The sequence below is a fragment of the Chaetodon trifascialis genome, chromosome 13 (assembly GCF_039877785.1).
Source record: "Chaetodon trifascialis isolate fChaTrf1 chromosome 13, fChaTrf1.hap1, whole genome shotgun sequence".
Taxonomy (NCBI): Eukaryota; Metazoa; Chordata; class Actinopteri; order Chaetodontiformes; family Chaetodontidae; genus Chaetodon; species Chaetodon trifascialis.
This window is the reverse complement of record NC_092068.1, coordinates 17,831,818-17,859,365: the sequence shown is the minus strand read 5'-3', so window position 1 is coordinate 17,859,365 and position 27,548 is coordinate 17,831,818. Positions and strand designations below refer to the sequence as shown.

General features: G+C 42.1%; 1 protein-coding gene across 2 annotated transcripts; it reads left to right on the top strand.

Moving 5' to 3' along the window:
- Positions 1–6,794: 6,794 nt before the first annotated feature.
- mgmt (O-6-methylguanine-DNA methyltransferase) lies at positions 6,795–26,935 on the top strand. 2 transcript variants are annotated; one of them, XM_070978409.1, is made up of 5 exons: positions 6,795–6,894; positions 9,470–9,613; positions 18,425–18,585; positions 23,024–23,163; positions 26,145–26,408. In XM_070978409.1, exons 1-5 carry the CDS (start codon positions 6,878–6,880, stop codon positions 26,271–26,273), a joined length of 591 nt encoding a protein of 196 aa, XP_070834510.1. In that variant the 5' UTR covers positions 6,795–6,877; the 3' UTR covers positions 26,274–26,408. The 2 variants fall into 2 exon arrangements, with proteins under 2 accessions (XP_070834510.1, XP_070834509.1); XM_070978408.1 differs by having other exon boundaries at positions 6,796–6,894; positions 9,467–9,613; positions 26,145–26,935.
- The last annotated feature ends 613 nt before the right edge of the window (positions 26,936–27,548 follow it).

The window sequence follows — 27,548 nt, the reverse complement described above, 5'->3', positions numbered from 1 at the left end:
CCATTTAATTTATAATGAAGGGCTGAAGGGTTCAGGGTTAAAGCAAATTATTATGAAGGTAAACCGGCTGACTTGTCTCCAGTCAGGAGAAATCACTTCACATTATAAGCACATTATGTTCCAGGCAATACCACACAGTTGTTCTCTACTCATGATGTGAGTTAATTCACTTAATATGTCTTTAATGGGGAGAGGCTTTTCTTTGTATAAAATGGTTTCCGCACTGACCATTATCTGAAATCAAGCCTAATGATGGCTCCGGTTTATGATAATGACCATTATCACACGGACCACCATCATGTCTGCCAAATGATCAAATGATCTTGCATTTCTTACTTGCAGTCTGAATTCGTTAGTCATGTAAATTTAAGCCCTTGATGAAGCTTACCCCCCGTCTCTCCTCACGCCCTCCTGTATAATATTAGGCATCTGATGCTTTTGCTGCTGTTGTCCGACCTTATATTGAACTAAGGATGCTTTTGAAGTTGTCAGCAGCATGAGATCCCATCTTTGCCCTCATCAGCCCTTAATGGGCTACAATAATGATCTCAATAATAATAGCAATATTATTAATAATAAAAATAATATGCAGAAGTCTCCTTAGTTAACAGTCATCAGCTTCAGTAGGTATCTGTGAGGCAATAATAACAATTTGTAATAACACACAGTGTCTGATGCCACATGAATCCTTTGAAGTGCAGACTGTTGATTACTGTAAATGAGAGCTGTTTCAGGGTGGATTGTGGGTAATTATATGCAGTGCACCCCAGGGAGCAGTGCTAGGACCCAGGGGACAGCGGTTCCACAGGAGAGTGAAGCACAGACAGAGCAACACATGCTGGGCCACCGATTCCCAGCATGAAACAAGTCAACAGGCCTGTCTTTTATTTCTAATGTCTGTGATTTACATGAAAGAACCACTGTCACCCAACCGCAACAGTGTGTTGCATACCGCAGTTTGATTGACAGGATTTCATATTTCACATGTCCCTGCACCCCCTACTCCCTCCCCGAACAACTTGATGATGATTGCAGCATTATAACACAGAACATATTGCCAGTTTAGCTACTGTGAAATGTAACTTCATGCATTTTTTTTATTTTTTATTTCGCCGTGTTGCAGTAAATTTAAAATACTGTGTGACCAATTAACTGTTGTCAGTGTAAATTTAATTAACGATATTAAAAATGGAAGGAAAGAGGTTATTCTGTAGTTCTTTTTTCAAACATTTATTCTATGCAAAGATGGATAACAAACAAAACTACCTTTTTTGCTAACTTTACTTTAAATTCCTTATTAAGCAATGGTTTATGATGCAGTTGTTAGCGGCATTTTTTTAGAGTATGTATTACTATGCGGTTGTCAACAATTTAAACCTTCTCTATAAGCACATAATTTGTATTATTACAAATGTTTTGTACAAATTAATTATCTGTTTATGCACCAGCCTCCACTTACGGGTGCCCACAGGAGGAGTTCCAGTTGTTGGTATGTGCTGCATTTATAGGCTGTATATAAACATTTAATCAATGGTTTTTAATGTAGCTGTGAGCAGATATAAGTGGAATAGTATAAAATATGTCGTCACATAGGAAGTTGTAATTGTTGACAGATTTCAACACCATCATTGGGTGTTATAGACTATTTATTCAATGTTTATACACTGCTTAACAGCCCTAAGGAGGGGATGTTAAAGTCACCTATTTTTCTAAGTACATATTTTCTAATTGTCCTTATCTATCACGTATACATTGAAAATTGAATTCAAATTAGGATGCAATGTGAGGCAAAGTTTCCAATCATGCTGGGAGCCCCGCAATCTCTTTCTCTTCACTTGAGCTCATTTCTCCACTAATGACTTTGCCCTCTGATGCAAGCCAAGGGATCATCAAAGGTCCTTGAAACAAAAAGGGAAATATAGCAATTACTGGGACTTTCATCGGCAAGAAAGAGATTAAAAACCCCGTCGTTGTATAAGCACACGAGAAGCAAACCGAGATCTGTTTCACCATTAAATGTATATTCAAGCACTTCACTGCACACGTTATTCATCACCAACGTGTTCTTCCTTTCACCACCTTCATTCACTTTTTTTTTTTTTTTCCCATGCATGATAATAGAATCAAATGTATTATGTATTACTAATCACATGATAAAAGCCTGTGGTGCTACTAAAGCATGTAGATTCCAAAATGCTGTGCATGTACAAGAAAAGTCATTGCCTTTTTAACAGTGGCCTGAGGGAATGGAATTGTCCCTTAGCCTCCATAACCATTGACACAAAAGGTCCCCAAACAATTTCAAATTACTGCTTTATTTCTCTCTCTTATATAATCCACCCACATTATTAAATCTACCACCTTCTGGGACTTTACTGATACAATAATATTACAGTGCTAAGATGTTTACATTCGAGAGCGCCAGCTTTCCTTGTTATAAACATGTATGCCCTCAGGACTTGTACAATACGTATGCATACTACTTGGCCTAAATGAGGCACAGGTCATTTTGTTTTTAAGAGGGGTCAATATTACCTCAAGCAAGGGGCCAAGGCCAACACCGGAACCTGACTGAGCAGAAAATGGTTCCTGATACTCACAGATGAGATCTATTATACATTAAACATGCTTGTAAATATTCACTAGTCCGACCATTCAAATGGAAAATATGGTTTAGGTCAAAGGTCTATGAAAATGTTGTCTCCTGAGGAAGTCCCCCTAGAATAGAGGCAATGATGATAACAGGGAGAAACACCCATAGGGGACTCGGGAGAACATTAAGAGTTGTTTTACATGTTTGACTGTGGGACAGCGATGATACCAGGGAGATAAATGATGGGCACTTATCAGACTGGACTGACCTAGAGTTATGTACCATGGCTAATGGAATGTAACGCTCCCATCAATTATACACAGCCAGGCTGAATTACAATGAATTAACATCCAATAAAGTTTTCCAAATAATTCCGTTCAAGCGTTTTATTAGCATAAAAGATGGAAATAATTAGACCACACAAACATTAAGAATAATCCCAGAACAGGTTTTTGACTACAGCAATACTCATTGAAATCCATGAATAGCAAAGCAGCAAAGGCACAGCATAATTCGTGCACGTCAGTTTTATTAGCGGTTTGTCTCACTGACAGGATCACATGGCTTGAAAATTATTTCATCATGTTCAAGTCCAACTGTGGGACTGCGGTGTTATCTTCTATTTTTGTCTCTCTCGGCCGTATATTTCATAGGCCAGGAACAATGTAGTCTGACAGACATATTCTTTATGAGGGGCTCGTGGCCTCTCTAATTTGACACAGTTGTCAGAGATAAAGCTCCTTAGAGAGTGTGGCCATGCTCTGGGTAAGAATGGGGATTAAATTAACACCCCCACCTTCACATCCTCTGACCCCAATACTGGAGAATAAAACATACATGGTGACTCACTTCAACACCCCACATCTCCCTTCCAACTTCATCTCTGAATGTATTTGATTTTATTGCTAAATAAAACAATAATGCACTGCTCAGCGTCTCAGTGCTGATTTAAAGGCAGTCCTGTGAACTGACCGAGACTGTGGGTTGAACGGAATTACGCAAAAATACAAAAACAATTTTGACAATTTCAATAGAACTTCATTGTCATGTGAAGAAACGGCGCTGTTTATCAACAAGCATCTTTACTGTAAATGTGGCCAGTGAGAGTGAAATGACACCCCAAGCAGCTCACGCAGTGTAACAATACACTCCCTCTCCTTGGTAGTTTCCTATCAAATGACCCGAGCACGTAAAATCAAATCAACACTGGAATGGATCATATCAAATTCTAATGAAAACATAATGTGCTCTTAAAATGTGTGTTGGCCCAGCAGCCAGTCATCCAGAGAGTCTCCCCCAGATGACGTGATGAATAGGGAACACTGATGGAATATGCATCAAAGTCGAGCTCATGATTTATGTAATAGCAGTCACTTGGACACTGATTAGCTGCTCTGTCAAGCGTGTAATACGAGAGGCACAACCCCTGGTTTATCAGTCATTTATCTGAAGTGCGTCCTGATATTATCACTGGATCCTAATGTCATCATTATGCCGCACAGCATGTGCGGGCCAGTGTGTCATGGTGCCGGCGACACTGCCTGTCAGGAGTTCAAGCCTCTTCATTTGCAAAGTGCTCAGACATTCATAGCACTATGTCAACAGTAAAATAGAGAAGCCACATCATATCAGATATGGAGGGACAGAGGCACACAGGCACACTAAATAAGTGGACACTAGAGGGTACAGAGAAATTTTGTCACGTCTTTGTGGTTGCGGCATTGCTGATGTGATGATCAGGCTAATTCTTTTGAGAGGAGAGGAATAACAAAGTGTCAAAGTAAAAAGAACAAAATAACGGGTTGCTTTTTTCATGCCTGCTTCATGGTTTGATTTAGAGGAACAGACATAACATGTACTGTACACTGGGTATACACAATGAGAACACTCAGACCTCCTCGATGTGCAATGTGAGGCCCACAGAGCCATTTTTCCTGATTAAAATGCACACTCACACACACCACTGTGTGCGAGGATGGTGGTTGTTCAGTCTGTCAGGACTTTCCTGCTCTCCTGGAGAATATCTGATATCGTAAATGACTTCAACTCCTCCCACGCCAACATGAGAGTGAGATTGCGAACACAGGAAAAGAGAGCAAGACACAGACAGGCAGTATATATGACTGATCTATGACAATCATACATTACCGGATGGACAAAACTGCTAATAAACAATTTCTGACATGATGACAAAAAGGTTAGGGTTGTTATTCTCACAAACATCTGGTGCTGTACACTAAAAGGAAGCTGTGCAACATATAAGTCTGTCAACACCTCACACAAACAAAAATAGTGAGGGAAACTGAACAGGAAAAAGAGCTCTTTGAGTCTCAAACAAAAGATATCAGCCCGACTGCCAACACAGACAGGGCACCACACCTTGGCAATGATGCCGCTCACAATCAAAGGAACAGTCGTCATCAGTGCAGCCGTGTTTTTAAAGGATATCTTAAAAAGATTGAAAATATGTGTCATTATGGAAAACAATTGAGTCTGGAGCCTTTAGTATACCAGGTTGTTATGTCACTCACACGCACTTCAGGCTGTTTATTTCAACACGCCATGGCTAAAGTATTTCCTGTTTTTAAAATAAATTATTTGCAGTCATCAGAATGAATATATATGACTGTACAAACTAAATATAAAATGTGCAAAACAGCTTTGATGTGCCAGTAGTAATTAAAATTAATATACAATAAATATAGGATGACAAAAAGCAAAAGTTGCCTTTGAAAAAAACTGCACATTTGAGACAGCTTTTTTCTCTAAATGCATTAAAGCAAATGCAAAAACATCCACTGTGGCTGCCACATATGATATTGTCTGGCCACTGAATGCAGCATTAAAATGATTTCAAACAGTATGGCTCAGAAGATCCAGCAGAGGGGGCTGCTTACTGCAATCATATGCTGATTAATTGAGCTTGATTCTCCCCATGCTGCGAACATAAGTTGTCCCACACTGTAGGCTACATGTTGGTATGTGGGTAAAGGTTACAAGGCTTTATCGAAGTCACCTTTTACCACAGGTAGCCCTTCACATCATTTTTGATGAATATTAAGAAAACAGTGATTTTCTGATTATCCCTCATCAAGCCTATATCAAACTAGGTTATGTTCATTTTTATTAATTGTGCATGTTGCTCTCTAATTAGCTAATGAGAGACAAAAAGCAGGTTTAGAGCAGAAAAATGCAAATGACTCTTAGAAAATAGCACAAAAAAGTAAATGGCAAGGCTGAGAATCATCCTTCATTGAAATGTCAGAGATAAATGGCTCAAATGTCACATCAATTAAAACGGGGGACAGTTAGTAGTTCATTAAAGAGAGAGCCATATTGCACCGTCGGGTACCGTTGCCAACCCTTACTATCTGGGGCAGACTGGCAGCGGGTCCAGATGGCACGGAAATCCTCACAGATTTCAAAATGGTCTCTGCAGGGGTGGCGTTTTCTCCCCCGCTCCCACCCTCACCGCTGAGATGGGGTGTGGGCCACAGGCCCACGCCGGCCTACACATTCCAAACGGAGGCATGCAGAGAGCTGAAGGCACCACGGAAATAAAAATAAAGCTGCAGAGGACAACAGACACTTTAAAACAATACATGACTGATGCCTCACACTTGGTCATAATGACTGAAATATTTGCTCCAGTTAAATCTATGACTGCTCCAGGCAACATAAGGCAACTTCCTCTCCTTTAAACTACATAAAACCCTAATAAGAGGGATTGTGCTCTGTCTCATGTGTTGTTCATAATAACATGCTGACTTTATTAGTCGGCAATACATAAGATGTCATTGGTTGTCGGAGTCACATAGGTGTTTTTATCCAGACACATTATGCCTGGGACCCTGAAGACCTCACTGAGAAGCTGTCACTGGAGACACAGATTTGGATAAATGTCTCAGCTATAAGTGGAAAGATAACAGTGTTTGAAATTAATGCTCAGAATCTGCATTATCATATTTTTTTCCAGCTGTAAAAATATCAAGCAAATCAAATATCTAAATCACTACCATTACTAGTCTTCGGTGTACTGGGGACCCCCTGAAGGACCCCAAATCCCAACTTGAGACCTATTAGACAAGCCTTCTATGTCTGTCCCTGGCAGGGGGAGGAGCGGGGACTTCATGCCGGCCAATTACAGAGCGAGAGCGGACTTTTGCCTCCCGTGATTGGCCGACTCCAGCACGCAGTCTGTAGAAACAGGAAGAGACTTCATATCACGCTTGTTTTGCTGAGAGAGAAGAGGAGGACATCGCATAGACACCGTGTGGTTGCTGAATGCTGAAGGCTTCATTGTAAGACATTAATTTACGGTGCTAAACTAACTCCAGCAAAGCCTGACATTGCTGGCAGTCCAGAAATTATCCATGCCCTCACTACGGAGGGCTATCTGTTGAGGAAGTTAGCGTAGGCCCCCATTAACGAACCCCCGCTTATCTTTTCGACATTTTAGTGCACACTTATTAGCAAAGATGTGTTTTAACCCCATTGAAGACAGGTAAGACACTTAAAGAGCTGCGAAAACCCTCGTCTACGCTTCGGCATGAATTTCCATCCTGTAAAACAGCACAATAAGGACACATGTTGCATTTCCACACCTGCGCAGTCACGGCGCTTTCTACTCAATTAATCACGCAGGTTTGACCAGGAACTACTCTAATGAGAAACGAGTCAAATGATTGACGAGCATGAGGCTGCTGCCAGCGATTTTTAACAACACAAGCTGCTTATTGTTTGTTGCCTCTCACCGTGAAGATCTGGGTAAACACCCCAACGTGCAAGTAGTCACTTAGACATTTCTACTGCAACAAAAAGCGGCACAAACACAAACACGATAGCATTATTTTTAATCAGTGCAGACTATTAGCCAAGGCCATTATTGCCAAAGTCCATTATTCTATCTATGAGTCTATTACCAGCTTGCTAAATGGCAGGCAGTGTGTTCAGCGCTTATCCAAAGTGCACTGTACCATTGTTTGGCTCAGAAATTTCTCGCCTTTATTGTCAGTTCAGGCAAACCCCCGATGAATACAGTGAGAGCTGCAAGAGTAGAAACAAGAAAGTTGAAGCAGACGCATTTGTGATCGCATACCATGACAGATGTGCTGGTGTGTGTGTGTGTGTGTGTGAGTGTGAAAGGGGGGTGGGGGGTGGGGGCTGAAAGTCTAAATGAAATACTGGAAATGCATGACTACTTTTCAGCACATCACCTTTGTTTCATCTAAAAATAAGTGCATCCATTCTTAAATTGAAAGTGCAGGCTACACAGGGCACCGGAGCATCTTTATTTGAACGTTTTAGGTCAGCTGCTAACTTATTTGAATTATCGATGGGTGTATTAAATGGCAGGAAACAGTTAAAAATGTCCATCACAGTGTCCTAAAGCTCAAAGTGACACCTTCATCTTCAATGTCTTTAGTCCCAAATTCAGTTTGTTATCACCTAAGACAAAGGAAAGCAGCAAATCCTCATATTTTAGAAGCTGGATGTTGGGGATGTTTAGGATTTTTCCTTGAAAAAATAAAAGGATTAACTGTTCATTATAAGAGAGGCTGGTTGTGATTAATCTCTGGAGTTTTTTTTTTTTAATAAGGTCTAGTTTACTGCATCTAGTGAGTGTTAGGAGTTTAGGGCATTTTGAATTTCTTGCTGTTGATGATAGGACTTATTGATTAATAATAAAATACATGTTTAGATTTCTAATGTTAATATTCCAGAGGAAATTCTCCATCACAGAGTGTCAAGTCTATTGATGTACTTGAGCTGCTACGATTAGTCCAACAATTGATTAGTCGATTGAGGGAAAATTACTGCTATGTTGATAATCTATTATTAGCTGGAGTCACTTTTCTAAGCAAAAACTCCAGTCGTTCTCTGGTTACAGCTTCAGGATTTGCTACTTTTCTTTGTTTTATGTCTTTGTAAACTAAATATATTTGGGTTCTGAACTCTTGGTCGGACGAAACAGCTGATGTGAAAACGTCACCTTGGACTCTGGGGAACTGCGATGGATGTTTCTCACTATTTTTGACATTTTGTTGATTTGAGAATTAGTTCATTAATTGTGAAAACAATCAGCAGAGTAAACATTTGTTGCAGTGCATATCAGAATTATAATACGAACCTATGAGTTGAAAATTCAGAAAGTTAATGCACCATTAAAAATGAAAAAAGAGAGATATTGTACTTGAACCCTTTAGACACTTTTCAGATCAAGGTTCCAGGAAGGAAAGGTTTCCTTAGTTGAAACTCTTACAATCAATGTGACCTTTATTTATTATAACCCCCATCTCTCAAAAACTCACATATAACATAGTCAATCATCTCTCCTTCCCTCAAAGTAAAAATAAAAAAGGAACTGCTGTCTGGTTATTGCCAGTATCCATCTCAGTCGTCAGAAAAGCTGCACGTTTTTGCTGTTGTTAAGGGCTGGAAACCAGAATCCCATCGGAGTTGCACCCTAAGGAACAAATTTAATGCTAGAAAAACATCCCGACCATCAACCAAAAATGACGGATTGAAAATAATGTCGAGCTATCTTGGGAATCCCCCACCAGACAAGGGAACAGACTGCATTGTTTTTCTCATTTATGTGATATATAGAACAGAAAGAGGGGAAAAAATGGGCGATTTATTGGTTAGATAGGCGTATTCTTTTCCATGCACAAAAGAAATATTGGATAGTAATGTGGGGATCAAGTCACATCATGACATTGTTTGGAGGCTAGGTGCTCAAATATGTAAGTCATCATCCGTTGGTGGCCCGCTAGGTTTTCAATAGATCATTCAATGCAAATATGTGTGGGAAATTGTGAAAGTTGCCACATGAATATGTCAATGAACAGAGTGTAATTTGTGCTTCCTTAGCAGGGCAGCGATGAACAAGCAGAGGGAGAGCCAGTGCACTCAGAAGACCATCTCATTGCTGAGCCCCCTGGGGACGATCCAAGTCAGTGGATGTGAGAATGGTGTGCACACCATCCAGATCCTAATGGATGTCGCACCTGCTGAAAGGTACTGTACAACAGCCGGGATGGTGACGTGATAAACAAAGGTGTGAAATTTACAGGCGGACAGAATCCACTCCTGTGATGGAGTGCCACCATTCCTCATTGGAAGCAGGGCATTTTTGTAGATCCCACAAGAAATATCCTGGAGAAAGTTGGGCAAATATGAGCAGGCAGTAGAAATATGAGGGGCACTAGAATACAGTTGGGCTTGAAATTAGATTTCTGATGGCATGTGGTTGTGATTCTTCCTGCAGTATATTTGAAATTTCAGAAAAATAACTTGTTTATTACCCACAGGGGAGTTGATTAGAGCTGATGTCTGTAGGGTCAGCAAAGGCCATGGGGAGCATGGACTGTTCACTCCTGTTTATTTATGTTTCCTTCAAGTTGCACGCAGTAGTCCTGAGTGTCAAGCGACACTCAGGAATGTAATATGTGATTGCATTTCATGCCCTGCCCATCCCTCAAATTTGTTAGAATGTTGACAGTCTTACTGAAGCGATTGAAACTGATTAAACTCAGCGTTAATAAGTGCTTATTCCTTATTTTTACAGGTCCACATCCTACATATCAGATTAGTTTTGATTAGATTGAAATTAAATATCCATGTATCGCAGATTCGCATTTGATAAACTTGAATGGTTTGGGAAATTAAACCATTTTCAAATGCACCCGGATAGGAAGCTATCCTTTTGAAAATGTATGTTCAAATTCTAATTTATGGAAACCCATTAATGACCTTGTATATTATACCTCAACATGTGTTTCCTTCCCGACTGTCTGCTATTTCCTAAAATTTATCAAGCAGTAAAAACATTCCACTTGTTGTTAATGAGTTGAAGTGAGAAAATTAATAATATGGAATTTTGATTATGGAAGATGTCCTGTAACCATGCGCAAGCACCTTTCTCCGTCTCCTTGTGAACAGGGTTTAATTTGTGTGTTCAGGTTCAGTAGGAATATGCAAATGAATTTAATGATTCGCATCACTAGATCATTTCTCAGTTTAATATCATTTGCTATGTCGGTCATAAGCGAGGCTTCGATCACGTCGCTGTCTGTATGTTCTCATAGGTGTGAGCGAGAAATCATTAAAGAAAATGTTTAGATTTTATCACGACCAGTTGAATGTGATGTTGTTGTCATAGGACAGGGGAACTAGAGCCACCTCAGATATATGGAGTAATGCAATGTAAACAGGCATTAAGGGAGGCGAGATAAAGTGACAAAATATAGGCTTATCTTTGCAACCGGCTTTACATGTAGATCTCACAAAAGCCTGCCTGTAGCAGTAATAGTTCAAATCAGCCATTTCCATTGATTTATTTATGACATACTAAACAAGGCTCTCTCCAGCTTTGGATGTGGTATGGCACAGGCTTAGGAAGTCAGTGTGATAAATGATCTCTAAGAGCATATTTTGGATAAGGGAAATAGATAACGTCCATGCATAACATAAAGGGAGACCTGCGGTAGATATTTGTGAGCAAGTGAAAGATTTGAGGGCTTATATGACTCTGTTTGCTTTCTGTGTTTGTTTTGTTTTTTTTTTCCCCCCATGATTGCTTGGTGTTGAACAGCTGCAGCAGCAACAAAAGCATTCATGGCATTGATAGATAGTTATTGATAAATGCCATTATAGCTACATAAACGCCCTTGAAGTATTGCTTACACACCATGACCGTCAGCTCTTTCTAATAGAAATGTCTCAAGCCCCTTTTGCTTCCTAACTGATCTTAGGAACATTTCCTAAAATCAGCCTCCTCTGCCAGTCTAACGACAGCCCTGAAGGCACCATCAGATGAACAAATTCATTACATCTCAACAACCCCTGTTGGGGCCTTACGCACCAGCCTCCCTGTTAACCAGCTTTTTCCCCCTTTAGTTTTTAGCATGGCCTCGGCGCTCACAGAAAAATGATACGCATTTTGTTTACAGGAGATTACTATTATCTGAAATATGATGCTTCTTGCCTCTTTCACACAGAGCACAGACACATAATACAGAGGAAATCATAGAGTACTTTTTTATTAGGGTGAAAAATGAAAAAAGGGCTGGACTCCTGCCCCGAGACATTTTGTGAGCATATTATTTTACAATGCTTTGATCAATTTGTCTGTCAAGCTGGCTGAGATGTGGGGGAGCAGGAAAAAAGCAATTTAGCTTGTGAGGTCCTCAATAGAAATGTACTACAGGAGCCTGTGTGTGACATGTTGCATTAGAACCTGAGTAGCCTTTATTGCCTGATAATGTCGCGAGGCAATGCCGATATCAATCACCCTTTAACAGCCAGTATGATGTGTTTTTATGAAAAGAAAAGAAAAAATAATGCATGAAGCATTTCTTGGAAAATAATTGATTTAATTCTGAGCTGAGGGATTTCTACTTTTAACAACATGAAAACGTGTTGGAAAAAAACAGGCACAAAATGTGCTAGAAGCTAAAAATTGTTAAGAACAAGCTCTTTGCATATGCTCCTATAGAAAATTGTAATTAATTTTACACGGAAAAACATTCAGTCTCATTTGCATATAGATATAAACAATATATTTGTGCATCTGAATTCCCAGCACACTTGGGTCACATGGTCTGCCTAAAATCCTGAGTGGCTAAACCCAAAATTATCATTATATTTCCCAAGCCATAAATCCGCCTTTTTTCTCTGACACAAAGCCTTATAAATCTGTGTCTGATTTTTCACATTGCACATTGTTTTTAGTTAATGATTTTCATCTGTTTGTTGTTGCTGTGATAGTGGGGAAATGTACCATATGCTCCGGCAAAAGACAAATGATTAGCAAATGAAATTCTGGACAGCTGTCTGACTGAAAGCGTTTGGTTGATAGCATTCTGCTACCATAATTAGCTTAAGCTTTGGGTTAATTAACTTTCTACCTGGATATGCATAATAATAGCATTCTGCAGAAAGCCAAGGAGCTTCCAGTCTATCAGCAGGAAAGGCTGGCTTTTTATTTTGTATTTCGGCAGCATATTTCAATTTCAAGAGGCGATTTAGCTCGGGAGCATCGTCAAATATTGTAGATTTTACTCCCCAAGCCAGATAATTCTGAAACAATAGGGGTGTATTATGTGGCAGAAATGCCATTTCTGAATGTAATTAAAGCGGATGAAAGCAATCACCAATTTTTAAATGCTTTTGTCTAGCATGAGGCCTACTTGTAAAAAAAATACCCATCAAGAGGAGAAAAGAGGCAAGAGAACCCCCAAGTCCTTATATAAGAGGCCTTTGAGACTGAAGTGAAGTACAACAGTAATTAGTCTTTTGTATGAATTTGCCGGCCATGGTCATGATTAGTTAAGCATATGAGAGGACTGCAGGACTGCATTGGTCTTAAGGAGGAGGGTGTTAAAGTCTATTTATCACCAGTTATCCTCACAGCTTTCCATTATCACTGACAACACTGGATGGGGCCTGAGAACAGCCTAATTGTTCTGAGGTGGAGTGTTTTTGTGTCAAACCCGTCACCCCAGTCACATTGGCATTCATAAGCAGCCAGACATTTTCCATCTATCCAGCCCTAATACCCAAGCTGTCACAACAGCTTTTACACACTACCAACGCTGGTGTGAAATATCTGAGGTGATGCATTTATCGTTTTTCTCACACTCATGTAGTGTTGTGAATCAATGTCCTGGTTCACGCTGAATAGCAGTATGGTAAATGTGTTCCCTGTTTGGGGCCTGTTTACGTGATGTGCTCACTCACCGGGAATCATATCAACAACTTGTTTTTTTTTCTTTTTTTTTCTTTTTACCCCCTCTGTAATTTCTCTCCCTCCGTCTCCGCCTCTCCTCCTTCCTCTTTCTCTTACATTTAGTCTACCGCCTAATTTTAATCAATTTAAATGATCACGTAGCTCGATATGCGGACACAGCGGCGTGCTGAATAAACTGCTTACATTTGTAACCAAAATGCTTTGTCACAGAAACAGTGATGTGCTGAGATATTGAATGGAATCATCAATAAAGCAGGGGGTGAGACTTTTTGACGTAGTCCCTTTAGAAATGGCATGAATAATTCATTGTGTAATGATATTCAGATGATTTTTGTTCTATTTTTCACTGCGGCCTTAGAATATTGTTTTGCATGTTGTGAAGTGTAGTACTCAGCTGCGTATTCATTAAGGTGCTGCTCCCACTGGCCCTTGGACCCATCTGTGCTCTATGTTTATGCCTCCATCTCTCGGGACCGTCCCAATCAGGCTGCATGTGCCATTTCCTGTGTAAACCAACACCTGTGTAACACACTACCTGTAAACCGCCCCACGCAGACGAGACACTGACATTCGCTCAGATGAAAATCTGCAAATGTTGTGGTTTCTAAAGCAGAACCTCCAGGGTGAGGACAGGAGCTGAGCGAGAGTTACCCTTCACTGTAGCGATGCAGCTAAAAGCAGCTCCTGCAGTTTGTTTTTTTTTTCCTTCCCCTCCTTGTTTTGTTTTGTTTTGTTTTTCCCTGCTGTCGACCGGGAAGTTTTTCCAGCGCGAGGGTTGTGCTAGTTTGTTTTAGAACTTGATTGGATTCTATATCTGCAACATGCAGAAGTGTACAGTGTGTGACATACTAAAGCAATATGCAGAGAGATGATTCCGCTCTGACATCTTGGAGAGGAGTACGAGTCAATTATGCCCAAGTGTTGTTCTTGCTTATCTTCCTGCGGCACCAAACAAGGATTTAGTCAAGGATTTAGGGGTGAGGGGGCGGTGGTGGGGATCATGGTAAGCGGTTCACAACAAAACACTCAAAACTCCTGGGAGCGGGCACTGATTTAAAAATAAATTACAGAAGACGAAGCGCTAACACTCAAGGGCCCTCGGCAGTGCTGGCGTACACAGGTGAAGATTAGCCTCCTCGCTAATCAGAGGAACAAGGCAGTAATTTGCTCTGAACACAGACAGTAATTAGGACTTGGTGACACTGGATTCCCATAATGCCTTTGAGCTTGACGTGGTCAAATTTTGACAGAGGCTATCCATGCAGGGTCACTGTCCCCCCAGTCTCCCGGCCCTCTTCAGTGGAGGCTCTAAAAGGTCCCTGCAGTTACAGGGGATCCCTAATGTACTTTATGCCTCCCTCACTGGCTCCTTACCATTCGGGTAATTGGAATCTCTTACTGTGGCACTTGAGAATAGAGGCTAAAAACACTATTTGAAACTGCTCAGTAGTCTGTTGTAGATAAACATTGCTGCGTCGGGGTGTGGATACACTACATAATGGAGTAAGAGTTAAGGCTCTGGTAATACATGCCTTCACTGACTCCTGTGGCTAGCCAGTTGGGAGAAGACCTAATTGTTGTGTGCTTTGTTGCCTACTCTGCAGTATTTTACCACCACCTTTATGTATTGAATTGAGTGTTGCGGCCTCTTCGGTGGACATTCGCTAATAAGAGCTGTTGGATATCTGGAGAGCAGTTTATCCGGCCGAGTTGTTTTTATTTTGAAACAGCGGAGGACAAAACGCGCGCCCCCCGAACAGAACAGGAAGCGTTCCTTACAGCTTAGCACTCCAAAAGCTCTCCACTTTAGTGCCGCAGTAGCTAGATAGGCATCTGAATGATCTTCAAATGGTTGAACGAGCTGCATTGAGCAAGTGGCTTACAATTGTATCACAGCCTTTGGCTCAGAGACCATCAGGATCTTGACATTCATAGAGACATGCTGTATTTTTTTCCCTTTTTAGACAGTCATTTTAGGCTTTTTTCATGCTCTCTTGAGTCTTTGACGTCTCTGAGTTAAGTATCTGCAGCTATAAGGCTGAGGAAAATATTGGACTGCTCTTGGCCTTTTCTATTTCATCCTCTGACCCGCCATGTTACCCATGATCGGTGAAGGAGAACTCTGGCAGGCTGTGTCAAAAGTGACAGCCGATCGAGTCGGGATGAGCGCCATCACGCTTCACAGGATGGAGGCATGAGTTCTGAGTTTTTCCCCTTTTTGTGCAATATACCATTACACCCTTCGCCAGATTCCTTTCAATTAGATCCCGCGGTTAACCTGTTTCATTCTTGCGTCTGCGGCTGATAGAAAAAGTCTTACTTGAAGTCTTGTGCAACTATAGATACAGAATATGCCAAAGGAAGAAAATTAATGTCAGCTTTTCTTTTTTCCTTTGTCTCCTTTGATTGTTTCTTCCAGGATGAATGAAATAACCTCCAACATTATATAAATGCTCAATTCATTCTTTATATTAGAGTTGGAAAATAGGTAGAACTCCAAATGACTCCCACTTTACGCAGCAATGATTTATGGTAATTGGAAATTGATTGTGACAGGAGCACAATATTAGAAATTTTCTCAAATCACAATCTTCTATCAAGGGAAATATTCTTTTAGTGCAGCAGATCCTGGCCAGTTTGGAATTAGTTTCTTATTTCCTTACCTGTGATGAAATAGTAAACGCCTGAAGGACATGGCAAAAAATAGGATTTTAGCTCGTCAGAAGATAATAAATACGGATTTCGCTTTAACCAAATTTGAATTGTTTATGAAAACTCAAACACACTTGTTAAACGCAGTTATTGAACCGGTTTATAATCACAACTAATTATAATTATTGGCTTATATACAGAGGATGGCAGTTGCTTTAAGACAATATAAAGATTGCTCCTCCTCAGAGAGTTTCTTTGTAATTAGCCGACATTTATTACACATCTCTAATCTCTCATTTGAAGGGCAGAGTTTGTAATGTGCTTCTCTGGACTCTGTAAAGATCATATGATGCTGCTTGATTTGTGATTCATTGAAGCGACTGGAAATGTTGCCAGCACAGCTACATCTCCACTGCCCACATGCTCTTTAAAAACAATCCCCCATTGCACCTCGAGGTGACAGACTTCAGCTCCACTGATGTTGTTCCACTTTTATTTATTTATTTTGGTCTTGTTTACCGGCCATAACATGTACTGCATTGCATTAACTTTTACTACTGTCAATGTTGTATCACTCAAAACACCTTTAAAGCCGGCGCATCCATAATGGAGGGCTGAGGGGAGAGGAAAATTAGCCACGGTGACAAGTCTGAAGTGTGAGCTGGAGGTCAAAGGTGTCGAGCCTTAAGCAAAGGTGCTCTAGCCTTTGTCCGGTAGATTGTAAGGGCCTGCGGGTCCAACAGGAACATTTCCACACACAATATCCCCGAGCTGTCAGTGTGCAGCGGCTGGAACATCCTCTCAGAGAGAAAGAGGGGCTGCGGAGGGGTAGAGGAGGTGGTGGTGGTGGTGGGAGGAGGAGGCGCATAGGGGGAGGAGGGGGGGTTGTGGAGAGGGAACAGTGGCCTGAAGATCCTTGCCGAGAGAAAGAGAGGTGGGGGGATGGTGGGTGGGTGTCTGGGGGGTGTAGGTTGTGGGGAGCCAAAAGAGCTGGAGTGGGAGGATAGAGAAATAGAGAGGGGGAAATGAGGAGGGAGAGCTGGGGGAGGAAGGGGAAGGGAGGGGAGGGGAGGGATAGAAAGGAGAGACAATGACAAGTAGGGGCTGGCTGGGCACTCACCCATGCCGACAGAGATTGCCATGAGCCATGGCCATTGTTTGAGCAGGTCTCAGCTCAGGACCCGCCGGTGGGTTTCCGAGTTTTCACCACTCAACTATAAACTGCTGTGCGGTTTATTTAGAAATGAGAGTATTTACACATTTTACTGTATTTACACCCACTGTTAAACGGCACCCGGGAGATTTTCATCACACGGCCACAAACTAGCAGGCAGAGCGGTTCCCTGAAAACTGACCTGCTCCGTCATTACACTCCAGTAAACCTCGACTTCACGTGTCCAATATAAAGCGTTGCTCAAACTGTGACCTGCAGAAGTGTAAAAACACTTGAGGGCCGCGTTGTTACGGCCGGCAGGAGAGAGACGGTCTGTGTGTTTAACAAAGTAAATGTCTATTATTAATACCATACAGGATAAGCCAATTTTGAAAAAGGGGCACTTAAATGGTGATATTATTTATTTATAAGTCCTGTACACCAGTTAATGGAATTGGCGGGCAGCTTTAGATCCACAACACAGCTTGAGGTCCACTTTGCAGTAATGCACATGCTAAGAGAGGACCTTCCCAGTAGGGTCTTTAAGTGTCAAATATGGGTCAGTCTGCTTGCATTGACCTGGGGGGTGGTCAGCAGCGGAGAGAAATTCAGCTGTTAAGTGATGCCAACTCAACCATCGGCAAATTCCTCCAAGCATCTACTCATGCTAAGATGCACGTCCAAGTGCAGCGCTTTGCTGGCCAGCACTGCTCTGGCCAAAAAATCCATTTATTCTTGTCATGAACTATAAACTAGACCCAAGCTGAGTTGAAACTGTTGTTAACGCTGTGCTCTTAACTTTTTCCCGTAACAGCTGCAAGACTTTTGAAAACTCTTTTTTTTTTTTTGGTCGTATTTTTTCTAAGAGGCTGGTTCTGCTTCCTTAAAGCGGTTTGAAATAAACTGTTAGCGCCGTTCCTTATGAGCTGACAATGTTTTCTTTCATACTCTATCCTGCTGCACTTCATATAAACGCATATCCACTGCAGCTAATGACTGGATTACTGTCCTTAACGTTTTCTCGAGCCTCTTTCTGTCTTTCACAGCTTTGACATTTGTCGCAGCCCGGATGCATGACTTAAGATTTTAAACACGTCTCGATTGAGCAACTTAAGTTTCACTCTGCAAATTATGTCATCTCGCGCCTGTATCACCCGTGGCGCGCTGTTACACTCTTGTGACATATTTTGCGCCGTTCAACCAAGATTCGGGTATTATGATTGCTCCTCTGATCCCCACCTCAACTCCCCATCCTTCCTTATGTGCCTCACAGGAGCGGCGGGGCCCCCCTGAGCTGTGTGGTCAACGATAGCCCGGCAGAAACGAGCCCCGAGTTGCAGCGCTGCGTCGAATGGCTCCAGGCGTACTTCAGTGAGCCGCAGACCGCTGGGAGTCTCCCGCTCCCTGCCTTTCACCACCCCGCCCTGCAAGGAGGTCTGTCATGGATAAATATTTGCAGAGCCATGACTGGGATCAGGCTTTCACTCTTAATTGTCAGTTACATCACTTACACTCACTGGCTCACTGTGTTATAATGAAGTATTTTATGGCTGAGAGAGAGAGGCAGAGAGAGGGAGAGCGGAGGAGAAGCGAGCGAGTGGGTGAGCGAAGGAGAGAGAACAGAACACAGAGCTGTAACTTGGTTCAGTAATCTGTGGCAGCTCTTACCACGCGTGTTAGTCTTGGCAAGCTTTTCCATGATTCTTGGCACATTCTTTGAAACTGATCGAATTCCACTCTTGACATTTTCAGACAGGAAGCGCTTTTTTTTTTTTCAATGACAACATGTGAATGGTTGTAAAGTTTGAATGAGCTTATTGTTGGCTTGACCAGTCACCTAGGGCGAGTAAAATGAAAGCACCCCAAAAAACGGACAATTAGCGGCCTTTCAACTGGTAGCTGCGGCTGCGGAGCGAACGACTGAGGGCGGCGAGGGTAGAAACGAGGAATTAATTATCCCTGGCGTTTTTTTTTTTGTTTCCTGGAAACAAACAATACTCGCAGGCTGACAGCTCACTTTTGAAATCAGAAACTTATCGCGCTCGTGCTGTTTTGGAAACAATTACAGGCTAGCTCTTTGTCACACTGAGACGCTCATTGCATTTTAACTTAAAGATTCCGCCGAAGCGCTCATTTAGACCCAGAAGCACACCTACACAGTGGAAAAAAAATAACTCTAATATATGCATTTAACAATTGTGCCTCTCTTCCCCTGCAATCAGGCCTTAGTCGCTCTCTAATTTCATGCAGATCTGCAGTGCTTGAGTGATGGCATTTTCAATGAGCAGGTACTCCATCGAGACCCTGTATACAGCTATGAGTCCCACGCTCCCGCAAAGGCAATGCAGAAATACATCAGGACCAATTACGATATCAACTTTCAGTGTGATTCCCTTCGCCACCAAGTGCTTGTGTACCAGCCCCAGGCTCTTTCAAATCGCATCTCATCTGAAGTCTTTGGGGTTTTAATTAAATTTCAGGATAGATGGAATTCTTCATTAGTACCTGATCTGAATAGGTGATTGTGCTGTGTTCCACCTCTCTCCCTCGCCTGTTGTTTTGGGGCTCAGTAAATACAGGGTTTAGGCTTGGATTGCTCTCAGTAGTCAGAACCACAGGCCATGCCAGTATAAAAATGTTAAATGTGAGCATCAAGAGTATTTGTCTTTTGAGGGAGGGAAATAGAAGGTTTCCTTTCTTTCTTTCTTTTTTTTTTTTTGCTTGTTGATTCACAAATATTAAGGATTACTTTTTGCCTTACTGCTGTACAAATTCCTCCTCGATCTAGTCATGCAGCCGCCTTCTGCCTGGGAACAAAAAAAAAAAAATACAAGTTTAATCAGGTCATTACAATCTGTGACAACCAACTTTTGTTTGCTCAGTTATCTTGTGGGAGAACCTGAACGCGACAGCGCTCTCGCTGCACTTGCTTGTCATGTAATATTGAGTTGTGACCTTCACTTGAAGTGTTGCCATGTTTATTTACACATTTCTGACAAAACAAGCCACTTTTCATATTAGCTGTCACGTTATACCTGAGCAACAGAGGTGACATGAAAGGAGACGCGAGGTGCGGTTTTCTATACTGTCTGACTGATTGTCATGCGCAACATCACACGCAAGTTTGGTCGTCAGAGGTAGAGGAATGGCGAGCGAGCGAGCGAGCAAGTGCGTGCGTGTGTGCGTCCTGCTCGGGGAGCGCGTGCACGTGTGTGTGCGTGCGTGCACTCGCGCTCACCCAGCTCAGAAAAACACAGACACCATCATGAGTTCTTAAAACGATGCATATTCTTCTCTCATTAATTATACATCCATATGTAACAGACGAGAGGATCTTAGTCTCGGTAAGCGGCACGGGGAATATGCGGGGAGGGGGGCCAGGCGAAGGGGGGGAAGGGCGCTCTTCAAAGCCCAAATGACTGTGTTCCTGCAGGAGCCTGAACCTCCCCCTGTGCACAGCGCAGGGCGAGATGAGACACTCACCAGGACTCGCCCCTGTGATGTGGAGAGGAATTAGGGAAATGAACGTTTTCAGAATATCGAATAATCAGAGAATCATCAGCACCCCGTCAGCCTTCAAAAGTATGGATCCCTCAAGACTCAAGAGACACTTTGACTGAGAGTCAAAGTCTTCCCTCCCATTAGACACAAAGGATAATGAGGTAGCTGCATTTCCACTATTGTCTTTTTATTGTCACAGGCGTGTATGAGGTGCCTGTCAGCTGGAAGTCATCTCCCCAAATCTAGCATTAGCCGGGCTGCATGAAGGCGCTTCATATTTCCTTTCAAAGTGCTCTCATATACAAAATTATGAGCAAATCAATCATACATGTCAATATCTTCATAATCACTAGATGGGTTCGATTTTGCTATGGGTCGATCTGTCCCTGCCTCTGCAGAGGCCCTATCACCTGGCCTCATGGTAGGTAATGACCTGTGACATAATTATGGGATGTCTGTAAACATGTAAGTGGTTCCCCTCAACTTTTATTTAAACAATTGACATCACAGCACCCCGATCTAAAGAGGGTCCTGACCCCAGACACACCGTATTAGGCTCTTTATGAAGTATGGGGCTAGGGGACCGCTCTCCAAATCATTGCTGGTCACCTCGAGTGACCCGCGTGAAGTCTCTGTCACGAACACTGATGAGGGCAAAGTTCTTTAACCTCTGCAGCAGCAGATAAAAGCACAGACACTTGTTTTTGTCCAGAACTGTTGGAGATGCGAAACCTTCCAGGAGAAACAGCTGCTCGGGATTTCTAAAAGGCATAAACAGCCCCGTGGCTTGTTGCTGGGTCTGCTCGTAGGCGAAGGCGCTCAGCGGCGTCTGCTGGCGTGACGCTGACTTTGGTTGTTTGTCAATAACGTTTGCATCAACGGGGATTTGTCCTAGCCATAGTCTGGGCAAGTTGTCATCTACCCACCAATATAGCGATACCAATATGTACCGCGCACCTCATGTGGCCAAATCCGAGCTTTGCGAGGGAGAATAATGCATAAAAGAAATTTCAGTATCTCCTCATAACATTAAGTCTGTCTGCGTAAGAGCCCGTCATCTCGTTGACAGCGTGATTATTACCTGAAAAATTATTAAACAGTACCTACGGGCCTTGTTCAAGACAAAGAACTCACATGGGTGCGCATCAATCAAATATATCCCCTTTAGGTTTTACACTTATTCCCCCCAGTTTAGGCAAATTGCCTTGTTCGCGTGGCTTTGTGTAGTGGAGAGTGACTATAAGGTAGCGAGGGAGCCTGGGGAGCAAAGGATGTTCACTCTGTAGAAGAGAGACAGGGGTGTGACATGTTTTCACACAATGCCAATTTAGAGGGATTTCTCATAGATCACTTGTCATGTGCTCTCTTAGACCATATAAATGAGAGAGAATGGGAGATCACTAATTGAATTTTCATGACTGAGTACATGTATATACTAGAAGAATGTCACCCCCTCATGATAACGAGACCATTGTTCCCCATCTTGTTCTCTGTGCAAGAAGAAGAAGAAAAAAAAGTGTTGTTCGCTCGCCACACGAGCTCAGTGCATCAGTGTCGGAAGGTTTGGGGATGCTTCAAATACTTTTCCCCCTTTTTCTTCAGCAATCAGAGCCAGACAAACATGCCTCTCAGTCACTGCCTGGTAATCCAGAAAAAAAAGATAATGCTACCGCTAAAGTGCTAATGAAATCAAAGCCGTTAATGTGGTCGGTTAAGCTGCGGATGATTTGAAGAATTCCGCCATTTAAGTGAAGATGATATAATGAATCTACTCTGAATAGAAAGCAATTAAAAGGACAAATTGGTCTGATTAACCTCAAAGTCATCCCACTGCCACAAATGGTATGCAACATTCAAATTATTATTATTAAAAATCTGGAGCAGATTTGCAGTCTTTTTGGCCTCTCTTAATCCTTTTAAATGAAGGAGCGAACTTTTTTAATTTTAGCTGTGACCTTTCAAAGCATAACCTAGATTTTTCTGCCATAGAAATAATTTTCTCACATCTGCTTCTGTAGCATGTTGATACTAGTTCTGAGGTCAGACGGAGGGACTTCTGTGTGTGTCGTTGTTTAATGAGTCTTGTAAAGGGAAGAGGAGCGGTGCAGAGCCCTTTTTGAGGAAGAACCGGGCCTCAGACATCATGAAAACCTGCACAAAATCACAACGTTGCGATGTGTCAAACTTTTGATCGCAATCCCAAACACTAGTTTCTATCAAGGAGTGAAAATCTGCGTGTTGCTCAAGTGTTGCCTTGTTGTCATCAGCCTCCCAGTCAGCTGTCTGAGTTTGATTGATTAAACGAGGAGCTCTCCCGTCCTCTGTTCTCTCCTTCTGTCTCTTCCTCGCTGTCCTCCGCTTTGCGGCGAAGACGCCTTCACCAGCCGCGTGCTGCAGGTGCTGCTGAGGGACGTGAAGTTTGGAGAGACGGTCTCGTACAAACGCCTCGCTGAGATGGCGGGAAACCCCAGAGCGGTGCGGGCGGTGGGAGGGGCCATGAGGAGGAACCCGGTGAGTGCGGCTGACATTGATTGACAGGCTTCTCCCTCACTTACTTTGTTTATCAGATCGGGAAGGTGATTGTTTTTATTAGATTTTATCCGAACCTGCATGTCGTGTGCAAACAGTAAAGCTTCCTGTAGTCAGAAGTTTATAAGGAATACTCAGTAATGAATAAAACTCGAGACATTATGACATCACTTACAGTATTAAACACAGAGCTGCAGTGATGCACAACTGATTTCAAAGCAGAAAGTCAAATTATTCTCAGCTCAAAGCTTCTGAAATGTGAGGATTTGCTGCATTTCTCTGCTTCATATCACTGCAAACACAATATCTTTTGGTTTTGGTCCTCTGGTCATAAAAACACATAAAGACCCTTCAGATCATCACCTTGGAAACTGCGAGGGATATTATCTACTATATTCAGATTTTTTTTTTTTTTTAAGAGGAATTGATGAATCGAGAAAATGACAGATTAATAATCGTCTCTAATTAAATATTCTTAAATGTGACTGTTCATGTGAAACAACCAGATGAGTTAGAATAGACTTAAAGGTTTTATTTCAATGTTTTATGCTGTGATCGCATATAAAAGTTAGGAATGAAAGAAAGAAAAAAGGTTGAATGAATGAATGAAATGGTGAATTCATTAATAAGTACATACTCTCACACACACACACACACACAGAAACAAATGAATAAATAGACATGGTGTGTGATCTGTACTGTGGGTGCAGTTAAACATCTGAGATCAAATGCTCACTGTAGACACTGACAGCAGATGAAACGTAGTCATGTACAGAATGATTTCCAGCCCCTGTTTTCTGTCCTTTTCTTGAAGAGGCTTCTTGTGTCCAGTAAAATAATTTTCTCAAAATCTCCCTGACGTAGGCCACGCCATCCGAACCGTAGGTGTGTTCGAATACGGGCGAAATAAACGCCTCCCTCTGTGAGACGGCTGAGCGGTGAAAGTCTACCTACAGCACAATTTTAAGCCCACACCTTTTGTTCCCGTCCTCTCAAGTCTTTACTGTAGATGTTCGCTGCAAATCTCCGATTCTTGTAGGAAACCTGGCCCGCATCGTTTTTGCCCATGAATCCACTGTGTACAAAATGGAGGGCTAGAGGGCAAGTGGTGTGTCTTCTTTTGATCAAACCCTTTGATCAAAGCCCGTTTAGCTCTGCCCATGTAGTGCTGTGGGCACCACCGGTGTGCTCTGTGAGGCAGAGCACACTTCTTGTACAGAAATGCAGCCAGTGAGATGCTCTGCCTCATATGTGCTGTGAAATAGCTCATCTCAGCGCAGCGCTTCTCCACCTCCTCCGCTGCTTTTGTTATGAAAGCGGGAGGAAGAAGTAATTTGTAGGCGCGCGAAGTAATTTCAAACACAGAATAAATGCAAATAAAGCACAAAAAATAGCATTTGTGTGTTTTTAAAACTACGCAGCGGTTTCTTTATGTACTTTATATGTTACATTAGCCAGTGGCATTGCTTCTGGATGGCTGTATAATACCTCTCAGTCTCATGTTTTACAGACATTTCTTGCCTTCCGTCAGGGAGGCTGGGAGCCTGAGCCCTCAGCTCCTGATACAGATCCAGAGTCAGATTGTCAGTGTCAATTACTTGTCAGTAGTGCTGCTCCACTCAGGCTTCAGCTGTGAAAAGCTCAGTGTGCTCAATCGATCCTCGCCTCTCTGTGGCACTTCTTCTTCACCAGGATTTGAGTATTGATAAGCCTGGTGCAGTGCTCTTTTCCCCCCAAGTGAAGAGGCAGATCCGAAGGCCTTGAGGGTACCCTGCTCTCCCTCCAAACCCGGGGAACAGTATTGATCGGAATACTCGAGCAGTATTTCTCTGTCTGCAAGGTTAATCTGGGGCTCGGAAAGTTTTATTGCTGTTGATATGGGAGCGGGCTTAATGATGGATTTGAACTGAAACACACTGCTTGTCCAACTTTTATATAAAAGGCTGGAGGTGCAGCCATCACGTCGGGATAACTTGGTGAAATTGGAGGAATGCAGGCGCAGTGCAGCAGCGGTTCTGATGTTTTTCTGTTAGCCATAACGAGAACAAAACGAGGGCAACATTAAGAAATTTTTAGAAGAAATAATTGCTGTGATTCACTCCAACCATTGCCACTCTCCTTGTTCTGAATTCACAATGATCGAAGTGTTTTAGGCTTGCTTGTTTAATCTTTCTCCAGCCATTTAGTTTACAAAGAACTCGGGACCCCCCTGGCAGTCGTCTGCAACAAGAGTAAACGCTCCACCGACTTCCTCTTTTTAATGATCACAGGGTTATCAGATCTTAATGTTGACACCCTCTCGATTGAATATTCATCCTGCTGGTGTTTTTGCCCATTAATTTTTGATTGCTTCTTTGCTTTACACTATTAAAGAGTAAAAAACATTTATACCCAAAGACTGAGCCATCACCCTGAATGTGGATTTGTGCAGGATCAAACCAGACACTTCTGGTGTGGCACTTTGTTTTCATGCAGTGCATGAACATAAAAAAAAGAGAGAGAGAAAAAAAGAAAGTGCAGATTCATATTTTCTGCACGTTGGTTACTTTTAAGTCACACCGTTTATGCGGTAAATCAGAGGTTCTTTAATACATAATACATATCTGCTATCAGCACCTCCAACTGTTGTGATGCTGTGACAGTAAATGTCAACCAGAGAATAAGAAAGCCGTCGAATTTCCAAGCTCCAATCTGTACTTTCCTTCAAATATTAGTTTTTTACCGACACATCATAGCTGTGTGGCAACAGTGCTGATCCTTCATGGAATTTGTATTTTTAAGCTTCATAACTTGCACACTGAAAACACGCTTTTTGCAGCCTCCTCACAAGGAACATAACAAGCAAACATTTTTTAAAGCATCTCCGTTTGCGTGCAAAAGTGCTCTTGCGTAATATTTGCAAAACTTGCCCACGCGCTTATTTCCTCGGAGTTGAATTTTCTGTCGCTGTCTGCCGGTGCCAGGTTCCTCTCATCATCCCCTGCCACCGAGTCATCTCTAGCAGTGGACAGAGCGGGCCGTACATGAGCGGCAAGGGCGACCATCTCAAACAATGGCTGCTCGCCCATGAGAGGCAGCGAGGGGAAGGCTAAAGCATGACAGAGGCCAACTGTCCTTCATTCAGCACACACACACGAACACACACGCATACAAGGCCAGTTTTTTTTTTCTTTTTGTTAAGAGCACAAAACAGGGCCGTAAAGTTTAGCGTGCTTGGCACACACTGTGGAACAACTGTAGATATTCAGTTTATACTACTTTGTTTTTTTTTTAAAATCTAAGAATAGAGATGCTGCATAGTTAATGTGATACAGAGTTGTTGCAGAATTAGAATGTACAAAAATAACTTAAACAGAGAACAGTAGGAATTACAAACATATGCTCCCGTGGGTCTCCGTTGCGTTTGCCAGATAGTGCTGGAATGGTTTTTCTAAAGAATTATTATTCCCTTAAAAATATGTCTCTTGCATTGTTGTTGTTGTTGTTGTTTTTTTTTTCCTAAGCAGAATTAGTCTTTGTACCTCGCGTTGGTTTTTTAATTTCCTGCCAAGTGAATGCTTTGTTCAACATCCAGTGATAAAGGCTCTGAATTTTACTGCTACAAAGCTTTGTAGTGGAGCATTTGTTTTGTCTTCATTTAGATCTCATTGTTTGCTCTTGCCTTATAATCCACCTAGAGTGGAGACGTCTTCTGTATGGCATACTGTACGTTTGCTACGTTCTACATGTTTAAATAAATGCATCTCAAAATGACAAATCCTGCCTTTTCATCATTTTAATTGTATTTAATTTTAAAATTGATTTTCATGTAGCGTTCACTCAGTGCAGCTCATAATTAATTATGCTGCACGTCTTCTCTCCTCGCTGCAGCCCTCTGTGTCAGAGCTCTTTTTTATTTCTGAGTGGTGTTTTCCATTAGAGGGCAGTACAGAACGGGAAACAGAAATCAACATTTCAACCTTGAATTCATCCTGCACATTTAATCTGTGACTTAAATGTTTATATGTTATTTTATTTTCATCACAGCCCTGTTAAATTCCTTTGGGGTGAATTATTCTTTCTTTAAAAAGGCTGTATGGAGAGGGCAGCAGCAGCAGCAGCAGCAGCAGCAGCAGCAGCAGCAGCGGCGGCGGCGGTGGTGTGTGTGCTCAGAAAAATCAGCTTAATTGAATGTCCCATGCTTTTTATTTCCCACATTTCCTCCCGATGATCTGTGGCAACATTGACAGTTTAGTCTTCTCTCTGCTAAATTCTGGATTCTCCTAACTGTCTAGTGCAGCTCCAGAGTGACCCTTACTTGCCCATAGTTATTCCTCTTCTGTTCAGCCCAGGTAGCCTAATAATCCACCCTCCAAAAATAACCTCGG